The sequence below is a fragment of the Micromesistius poutassou genome (genome assembly GCF_964030765.1).
Source record: "Micromesistius poutassou genome assembly, chromosome: 9".
Taxonomy (NCBI): Eukaryota; Metazoa; Chordata; class Actinopteri; order Gadiformes; family Gadidae; genus Micromesistius; species Micromesistius poutassou.
Genome location: NC_140279.1, coordinates 11,231,662 through 11,242,559, shown reverse-complemented (window position 1 = coordinate 11,242,559; position 10,898 = coordinate 11,231,662). Strand labels below are relative to the sequence as shown.

Sequence of the window (10,898 nt, the reverse complement as noted above, 5' to 3'; positions counted from 1 at the left end):
TTGTTCGTTTTTTTTAGTCATTGCTTTATTGGCATAATCTGAGGAGAAAGCTATGCCATAAACATAAATATTATAGGCCTATATATATTTAGCAAAGTAGGCCTAAGTAACAAATGTGTACAAAGTTGCGCAAAGTAAAAAAAAAAAGAGGCCACACATGTTGCAGCACGCGTGTCTCCTCCACTCGCACTCATCACAACGGGCCGGCTGTGCTGTGCAGCTAAAGTGCAACATGGAGCTTGGAGATAAAATGAGATCAGGAGAATTAACGTTGAGCAAGTCTGAGGTATGGAACCATTTCAAACAAGTCGTGGGCAGTGACAACATGTGTCGGCTTTGTCCAGTGCATTAAGTGCGGCACACTGCTTCATTTAAAATAATTATTTAGCCTATTCTAAAACCTTGTTTAAATGTTATAGTATCCTAGGCCTACTCCTATGTTTTAATTGACAACGACAGATAAAAAACGACAGTGTTACCCCTTACGTTTTTTTGACAACGAGCGATAAAAAGTGACAGTGTTACCCCTTATGACAGCCGATAAAAAGCGACAGTGTTACCCCTTACGTTTTAATTGACGACAGATAAAAAAGCGACAGTGTTACCCCTTACATTTTTTTTGACAACGAGTGATAAAAAGCAACAGTGTTACCCCTTACGTTTTATTTGACGACCGATAAAAAGCGACAGTGTTACCACTTACCTTTTATTTGACGACGACCGATAAAAAACAAGTGTTTCCTTTCATGTTTTTTTCATGACAAGCAATAAAAAGCGACAGTGTTACCCCTTATGTTTTTTTTGCTGACGACGATAATGTTTTTTTTGCTGACAACCGATAAAAAGCAACAGTGTTACCCCTTACGTTTTAATTGACAACGACCGATAAAAAGTGACGGTGTTACCCCTTATGTTTTAATTGACAACGACAAATAAAAAAATGACTGTGTTACCCTTCATGTTTTTTCATGACGAGCGATAAAAAGCGACAGTGTTACCCCTTACGTTTTTTTTGACAACGAGCGATAAAAAGCGACAGTGTTACCCCTTACGTTTTTTTTTGACAACGAGCGATAAAAAGCGACAGTGTTACCCCTTATGATTTATTTGACGACGACTGATAAAAAGCAACAGTGTTACCACTTGCCTTTTATTTGACGGCGACCGATAAAAAACGACAGTGTTACCCCTTATGATTTATTTGACAACGACAGATAAAAAACGACAGTGTTACCCCTTATGTTTTAATTGACAACGACAGATAAAAAACGACAGTGTTACCCCTTACGTTTTTTTTGACAACGAGCGATAAAAAGCGACAGTGTTACCCCTTATGATTTATTTGACGACGACCGATAAAAAGCGACAGTGTTATCACTTACCTTTTATTTGACGAGGACCGATAAAAAACAAGTGTTTCCCTTCATGTTTTTTCATGACGAGCGATAAAAAGCGACAGTGTTACCCCTTATGTTTTTTTTGCTGACGACAATGTTTTTTTTTGCTGACAACCGATAAAAAGCGAGTGTTACCCCTTACGTTTTAATTGACGACAGATAAAAAATGACAGTGTTACCCCTTACATTTTTTTTGACAAGCGATAAAAAGCGAGTGTTACCCCTTACGTTTTTTTTGACAACGACTGATAAAAAGCGAGTGTTACCACTTACCTTTTATTTGACGACGACCGATAAAAAACAACAGTGTTACCCTTCATGTTTTTTTCATGACGAGCGATAAAAAGTGACACCCCTTGTTTTTTTTGCTGACGACCGATAAAAAGCGACAGTGTTACCCCTTATGATTTATTTGACAACGACAGATAAAAAACAACAGTGTTACCCCTTATGTTTTAATTGACAATGACAGATAAAAAACGACAGTGTTACCCCTTACGTTTTTTTTGACAACGAGCGATAAAAAGCGACAGTGTTACCCCTTATGATTTATTTGACGACGACCGATAAAAAGCGACAGTGTTACCACTTACCTTTTATTTGACGAGGTGTTTCCCTTCATGTTTTTTTCATGATGAGCGATAAAAAGCGACAGTGTCTTATGTTTTTTTTGCTGACGACGATGTTTTTTTTGCTGACAACCGATAAAAAGCAACAGTGTTACCCCTTACGTTTTAATTGACGACAGATAAAAAATGACAGTGTTACCCCTTACATTTTTTTTGACAAGCGATAAAAAGCGAGTGTTACCCCTTACGTTTTTTTTGACAACGAGCGATAAAAAGCGAGTGTTACCCCTTATGATTTATTTGACAACGACTGATAAAAAGCGAGTGTTACCACTTACCTTTTATTTGACGACGACCGATAAAAAACAACAGTGTTACCCTTCATGTTTTTTTCATGACGAGCGATAAAAAGCGACAGTGTTACCCCTTATGTTTTTTTTGACAACGAGCGATAAAAAGCGAGTGTTACCCCTTATGATTTGTTTGACAACGACTGATAAAAAGTGAGTGTTACCACTTACCTTTTATTTGACGACGACCGATAAAAAACAAGTGTTACCCTTCATGTTTTTTTCATGACGAGCGATAAAAGCGACACCCCTTATGTTTTTTTTGCTGACGACGATAATGTTTTTTTTGCTGACAACCGATAAAAAAGCGACAGTGTTACCCCTTACGTTTTAATTGACAACGAAAGATAAAAAACGACAGTGTTACCCCTTACATTTTTTTTGACGAGCGATAAAAAACGAGTGTTACCCCTTACGTTTTTTTTGACGAGTGATAAAAAGCGACAGTGTTACCCCTTATGTTTTAATTGACGACAGATAAAAAAAACAAGTGTTACTTACGTTTTTTTTTGACAACGAGCGACAAAAAGCGACAGTGTTACCCCTTACGTTTTAATTGACAACGACCAATAAAAAGCGTCAGTTATGTTTTAATTGACAACGAAAGACAAGAAACAACGTTGTTACCCCTTATGTTTTATTTTATGATGACCGATAACAAATGACAGTGTTACCCCTTACTTTTTATTTGACGATGAGCGATAAAAAAACTACAGTGTTACCCCTTATGTTTTCTTTGACGACAACCGATAAAAAGCGACAGTGTTACCCCTTTTGTTTTCATGGAAAAAAATATTGTGAATAGTGAATTCATTCATCTGAATGAAAACAATGAAACATATCCATAAACATGAAATGCATTTAGTATGTATATTTATTTTGGATTTATATCTCAAAAGCCCACTTGCAACATATTTACAATATATTGTACAAAAATATGAAATGGCAGATGCTTTCTACGGCTTTAACAATGCTACTTGGCACATCATGCTAGTAAAGGGTACATATGTATAACTGTCAATTAATACAAACATTAGTTCCGATGGTACGGCTATATTCACATCCATATGGCATTGGGCTTATCAAGTATTTTCTTTAGGTTTGTTCAAGAAAATAGCTATACAAATGTATATACATGATATCAAATGTTTTGGCTAACTATCAAACATAAACCTTTACCAAAACTATACGGTCCTTAAAAACAAAGTAAACAAATAACGATGCCAGGCACCATTTGATCGATGGAAACACAGACATCAGTTCAGTACACCTGCAACACTGACAAGAAGGATATAGGAGAAAGGATGGATCCTGAACCACAATACTTGGGAATCCCACACACACACGTAGCTCCTAGCACGTAGCTTGTAGCTCATAGCACGTAGCATGTAGCACGTAGCTGTGACAGAAACAAAGAGAAGCGAGCGCGAGGCTAACAGCAGAAGCGCGAGCAGCAGGAGGTGCTCTGATCAACGGACCACATCATCATAACACTTTGGTGAGAAGACTCTTGAAATGTTTACAGTCCGACCTCCAGGCGGTCAGAGGGTGAAACCTTTACCCTGGGAAGGCTCTAACAGAGACTACAATACCCCACGACCCAGAAGCCCCTCACACGCAAGGTCCACACGCGGTCCTGCGTTACATTGGAAAGGATTATGACCATATTTGACTCATATATTTAAAAAAAACCAAGACGACAACAAAAACGATATAAAAACCTTTGCGGCATTCCCTAAGTGCTCTCTCTCTCGAGCGAGGCGAACCCTTAAGCAAATGCACGCGGGACTCGAATGCACGTCTCTCCAGACGACCAGCCGAGCCCCCACACTCAAGACCTTAAGTGCACTTTTGATCTGTACCTTTTTTAAAATAAAGTATTCGGCTCTCCGCGTCCAACGGCGAAATCACCGGAGATTTCAATTGAAATGTTTCAGTGTGTTGAACTGAAATGGCGGCCCCCGGGGGGGGGTCGGGGGTCGGCGGGGGTCAGGGGTCAGGGGGTGGTCAGGGGTCAGGGGGGGTCAAGGGTCGGCGGGTGGGTGTAAACAAATGGTCCGTTCATTCCCCCTCCTCCTTGATGCGCTGCTGCTTGTTGCGGCGCGAGTCGAGGTCGAAGGAGAAGTCGGACCACTCGTCCCGCGGCGGGAAGGAGATGGTCTGGCGCAGCGTGAAGCGCACGGCGTCGATGACGCGCTCGCCGCGCGCCTCAGAGGCGCCCAGGCTGACCGTAGACGCCCCGGTGGAGCTCCGCAGGATGTGGGGCGGCGGGGAGAAGTCCATGTTCTGCCGGTGCTCCATGATGCCCTTCCAGATGAGGTGCTGGTAGTCTGGGGGGATCTTCAGTCTGGAGAGGTCCTGGGGGGACACGCCACGGACACCGTTAGCAATCGATTGGTCTGGCGATCAATATACACTCTGTGCGTCCTAAAGGAGACACGAGTGGACACCGTTAGCAATCTATTGATCAGTTGATCAATCGATCAATATATATACTGTATATCCTAAAGGAAGCGCATAGGATCACAGTTATTGATCAGTTATTGATCTGTTGATTGGGCGATCAATATAAATTTTGATCTATTGGGTCAATCGATTCATTCATGGACACATGAGTGGACACATGAGCTATGAGTTCTATTGATCCGTCGATAATAATACATTCAATCCATCTATCTAATCAACCCATACTACTAATCAATTTATCTCAGTGCCACAACCAAGTCAGTCTATCTGACTACGTACAAATTATATTGATATAAATACATACAGTGCATACTGTATACACACACACGCACACACACAGACAGCCCCACCCACAGGGCAGGCTCAGGCTCACCTCCATGTTGTAGTTCTCGATCTGGTAGATGTTGGTCAGGCCCTGAGCTGAGAAGTAGTCCAGGCAGCCTGAACAGCCCAGACGCAGGAGGAAGCTGGAGAGAGAGAGAGACATAGAGAGAGGAGAGGGAGAGAGAGAGGAGAAAGGGAGAGGGAGAGAGAGAGAGGGGGGTAAGTAACAATATCAGCTGTCTGATGTAAATCCCCCGTGCACGTGTGATAAATATACATCATTCAATTTCACTATAATGTAGACATTTGCTCAACGTTGAAACACACGAGACAAGCACCTTCATATCCTTATAAATTCAAATTTAGAGGTTAAATAGCGTTGTATTATAAGTCACTTTCATCCCACAATATCCATGTCATAATATCAGAAAGCACAGTGCTACGAACACGACCGGATCACCGTCGAAAAAGAGCTCTATCCAAAGACCTCTTTGAACAGGATATACTAGATCATCATCATCGTTTATCCATGACTTTATAAACCCTCCCTCCCTCCCTCCCTCCCGGAGCCTGCGGAGGCGGGTCCTGAGGAGGCGGGTCCTGAGGTGGCGGGTACCTGGCGATGCTGCTGTCCATGGGGTACGGTGGGGGGGGGGTGCAGTGGGAGGACGGGACCATGGGCAGCTGGGGCTGCAGGCCGTGGGAGGGGCTGAGCGAGCTCAGGTCCCCACTCATGGGCAGGTGGGTGCCCATCATGGGCGTCACTATGGAAACACAAGCAGCGCCCCCGTCAGTGTCTCTCTAGGTATTATGGGATATGAGCAGGTGGGGGTGGGGGGGGGTCACAGGGAGCCTGATGCGGGGGGGCAGGGTACTGCAGTGGCTAGGGGCGGTCCAAAGGTTGCGGGGTCGATTCCCCTCGTCACTGCAGTCGACCTGCGGGCCTGCTTGTCCTCAAACGTTGATTTGAAGGTAAATCTTCGTTGTGTGTATAAACTATGGTTATAAACTACCTTTATACAGACTGTATGCAAAATAAGAGAGTGGAGACGAGGAGATGAGATGAGGGTGGGTGTGGTCATGGTTTTTGGGGGCGGTCCTGGACAGACAGTGGGAGGAGCTTATCCTCCAGGGCGTCCCCTCTCCCCCTTATAGCACCCCCCCCCTTCGTCCTTCGACGAGGTGGTGGAGGAGAGAGAGACAAGTAGCACAGGAGAGAGAGACTGGTGGGGCAGGAGAGAGAGACAAGTAGCACTGGAGAGAGAGACTGGTGGGGCAGGAGAGAGAGACAGGTAGCACAGGAGAGAGACAAGTAGCACAGGACAGAGAGACGGGTAGCACAGGAGAGAGAGACAAGTGGGGCAGGAGAGAGAGACGGGTGGTTCAGAGACTTACTGTCGGTGAGGCCGGAGCCCATGCCGGAGGGGGTGATGGTGTTGCGCTGCTGGGGGTTGATCAGCTGGCTGACGGAGGGCAGCTTGTTCACCTTGCCGTGGGGGGGGGATTGGGACCCATACGACTGCTGGGGTGTCATGGAGGGCCTGGGAGGGACACACTTCCTGTTAGTCACTTCCTGTGGATGACCTTTGTATAAACCAAGGCTACGTTGCTACTTTATCTGGTTTATTTCTCATAAGAACCACGTGGCCCTCATCACCTGGACATCCCCGTACGGACTGACCGTCCGGGTACAGATGGGAGAACGTAGAACGTTGTTTTAATATAATAGAAGTGTATATTATTGAAGAACAAGTGGAGGTCTGTTGGTGTGCAGATGGCCAGAGAATAACATAAATATTAATAATCCTGTACTAAATGGATAGGATAATAGTTGAACTTAAGAATGTAGTAACAATTATTTGAGTTATTGTAAGATATGTCTTAAATATTGAAGTCCATTGATGATTTATTTATGTACAAAAAGTTAAAAGCGGTTAATATTTTTGAGTGTACTTTGAGACAGGAAAGGGAAACTGAGATTGGTAAAGCAGAAAAGAGAACATTTATTAATAAACCAACAATAGTGCAATACTGCCAACAAGCTAACACATGCCTCTGTTTCAAACAGAAGAGTCTCTGAAAGATATTTACCAGACAGAAATAAAACTCACAAACAAAATATTAAAAAAACATCTTAAAGTCCCGCAGGGACTTTATAAACCATGACCAGCATCGAGCAACGTTCTCCATAGAATCTGCATAATAAAGTCTCAATAAAGTCTTTCAAACAAACAACCCTGAAAATTAAAACAGCAAACGTCCTGTTGAGTCCAGCTCCACTCACAAAGCAAAGGTGAACCATGTTCACCTGAATTACCACAGTAAAACTAAGATAGCACCACAGTAAAACTACAGTAGAAAGACAGTAAAACTACTGTAGTACCACAGTAGCCCTAACCCTAGCCCTAACCCTACTGTAAAACTAAGATAGCACCACAGTAAAACTATGGTAGAATGACAGTAAAACTACTGTAAAACTATGTTAGCACTAGTGATAATACAGTAAAACTAGAATATAACAATAAAACTCAAGTATAACTACAGTAGAAGTATAATTAAACTATATAGAAGAACTACAGTAGAATTAGATTTGAAGTAGAATTAAACTATATAAATGAACTACAGTAAAACTACAGCAGAACTACAGTAAAACTGCACAAGAACTACAGTAAAAAACTATATAGAAGAACTACAATAAAATCTACAATAGAAATACACTAGAATTACACTAAAAAGTAGTAGTCAAGTCTAATTGTAAAGAAGAACTACAGTAAAACTACAGCTTGGTTCCAGACCTCCAGCACCAAAGAGGTGGAGGACATTTCAAAGGTTTCTTGTCACAGAGTAAACGGTTTGCTACATATGCTACATCCGCTACATATGCTACATCCGCTACATATGCTACGTGCTGGATGCAATGGCGTTAACTTGACACCAGGGAAATAAACAGAATGACACAATGGAGATTTTGTTACGGTTTGCTACAATGAATAGAGGTTTCAAGATGTGCTCTTTGGAACAAAAAAAATTGCAATCAAATAATTAAACATGCTAAAACAGCCAAGCCTAAATTAAACATATGGCCTTGTCTTTATCCTATCCCCTTTGCTGGCTCAGTCAGTGCATGGAGTCCACTGGGGGGACTTTTACTTTGAAAAACAGTCCCAGATCACAGTAACAAGGAGAAGGAGATCAGACCGGAAGAGGAAGAGGAAGAGGAGGAGGAGGGATGGAGGAAGAGGAGGAGATGAGGAGAAGGAGGAGGAAGAATAGAAACTATGAGGAGCTGAAAAGACGAGGAGTTGTAGGATCAGAAACGGTTTGTGAGACCCTGAGGAGCCTGCAGGAGGAGAAACGACGAGGAGGAGTCCAGGAGGCGGGAGGAGGAAGAGGAGCAGACTGGAGGAGCAGAAGGAGGAAGAGGTGGAGGAAGGAATGTAGGGAGAGAGGTTCAGGAGGAGCTGCAGCGCCTCCTCTGTTCTCCTGCCGGCTGGAGGAGCTGGCTGCCCAGCCTGGCAGACAGCAGGCTGAGGAGAGGAGGAGGAGCAGGAGGAGGAGTAAGACCACGCCCAGAGATTAGTTACCACGGCGATAGAGACAGGGCGAGTGAGGGAAACAAAGGAGTGGTCATACTCTGTTAGAAAAGGAAAAGTCTTTAATCACACCGTTGTAATGGCGCCGAGAGCACTCGATGCTTCTTCGATTCTTTTCATGCACTTCCATTTCTCTCCAGCAGGTGTCCCAGTTTCACAAGGGCATGCGAGTCAGATGCTCAGAAATGCAGGAATCACTCCCAGAGAGAGACAGTAACGTGTGGATAGACTTCCCACACTTAGAGGAGACAAGTATGAGTATTAGTTTCAGTATTTAGAAGGTTAGTCAAGGTAAAAAAAAAATGTCACAAAGATGGAGAGAAAAAAAACGTTGAAAAAAGCAGAAAGGAAAAATAACAAGCTCTTTAGAATTGCAGAGGTCTCTAAGCTGTGTTTTCACGCCCCCTAGTGCTTGTGTTTGATAACTGCCGGTTTATATAACACGTTATAAAAAGGTCACCTTTTAATTCTTCCGTTGGTTAAGAAGCCCGTGGCTAGTTCCATTATTTACGGGTTTTATGTCAGGGTAGCGCCACATGCCAGCTGCAATTTAACTGATAGCGTAAGCAGTGATTAGAGCCATCCGACTATAATTAACCCATCGCCTGCCCTTTCCCCACCGCGCCGCGCACACAGGCGGGGCCGCGCTAACCAGGTGAGTCAATTTTAATCACGCCTGAGCCAATGGCTGAGGTTCAACCAAAAGGTTTGTTTTTTTTCCCCCCCTCCTGGAATTATGCTGTTGTGCAAAATCTGGCAGAACACCCAGAGGCGTGAACCCGTCTCTCTGGAAGCGTCTGCGGAACAAAGCGCAGCTCTGCACATTTGTCACGATTCATGTGTGTTGGCGGAGCTCCGGTGAGGAGGAGGAGGAGGAGCGCTCTGCCCGAGGCCATGTTCCCTCTGCCTGCGCTCTCACAGAATAACGGCCTCGCCTCGCTTCTCATGTCGCTGAACAACACAACACACAACACCGCCGAGGTCTCCGGGAGAGTGGATCAAAAGCCAGGCGGGCGGTGGAGCGAACGCGACAAGCGAGCACGCTAAGAACACACACTTAAGAACACATGCTTAAGAACACACCCTCAGAACACACGCTAAGAAACACACGCGCTACAAACACACGCCGATCACAAACGCGCCGTAGTCACACGCTAACAACACACCGCGAACACATGGTGCAAATGCACGCTACAAACACACACTACAGACACACACACTACAAACACACGTGTCAAACAAGCTAAAAGCACACCCCCACAGATACATGCAACAAACACACATGCTACAGACAAACACTACACACACACACACACACTACAAACACACCGATACAGAGCTGCTCCACTCCAAACGCCACCAGGGGAGGAGGAGGAGGGAGTGCAAGACAACAGGAATCAAGATCACACCTTGTTAGCACGGCTGCACATTTGTTACGGTTCAATTAAACAATAACATGCCCAAAGAGGTGCGACTAGGGGAGAGTTCTGTACTCTAGTAACACTGGCTGAGGTAATAGGGTGGAACTCGTAATACAGAGAACTAAAGTATGCTAGAACTCTATAATATGGTCTCTGCAGGTACTGTGGTAGAACTCAGTCAGTACTGTGGTAGAACTCAGTCAGTACTACATAAGAACTCAGTCAGTAGTACTACAGTAGAACTCAGTCAGTCAGTACTGTGGTTGTGGTACTTCTCTGTGGTTTGGTTCTACTCTGTGATAGTACCGGTGTGGTTCTACTCAGTACTGCAGTAGAACGTGTGGTTCTACTCTGTGATAGTACCGGTGTGGTTCTACTCAGTACTGCAGTAGAACGTGTGGTTCTACTCTGTGGTAGTACTGGTGTGGTTCTACTCAGTACTGCAGTAGAACGTGTGGTTCTACTCTGTGGTCGTACCGGTGTGGTTCTACTCAGTACTGCGGTAGTAAACGGTTGGGGTTCTACTCTGTGGTAGTACCGTTGTGTGGTACTCACTGTTTCTGCAGGAGGTTCTGCTGCTGTTGGCGGTACGACTCGATGGTGTGCTGGGGCAGAAACTGCATGAGCTCCAGAGACTCCTTGATCTTCACCAGGATCTCGTAGATCTCTCTGCCCTTGATCTGAGAGAGAGAGAGAGAGAGAGAGGGACAGGGCAGTCAGACCGGAGCTCGCTTGCCCCGTGTCACCTGGCTTGGGATTCACCCAATCAGAGACGGAC

General features: G+C 44.3%; 1 protein-coding gene across 4 annotated transcripts in view; it reads right to left on the bottom strand.

Annotated features, from left to right (window-relative positions):
• Positions 1–4,377: 4,377 nt before the first annotated feature.
• The window catches only part of tp63 (tumor protein p63), a gene marked incomplete at both ends in the record, with an annotated part of 38,953 nt that continues 32,432 nt past the window's right edge, over positions 4,378–10,898 (bottom strand). For all 4 annotated transcript variants that reach the window (XM_084473359.1, XM_084473360.1, XM_084473361.1 and 1 more), the window contains 5 exons: positions 4,378–4,674; positions 5,156–5,249; positions 5,723–5,870; positions 6,502–6,647; positions 10,676–10,800. In XM_084473359.1, the coding sequence (XP_084329485.1) occupies positions 4,378–4,674; positions 5,156–5,249; positions 5,723–5,870; positions 6,502–6,647; positions 10,676–10,800 (810 nt within the window). The remainder of the gene's footprint in view (positions 4,675–5,155; positions 5,250–5,722; positions 5,871–6,501; positions 6,648–10,675; positions 10,801–10,898) is intronic.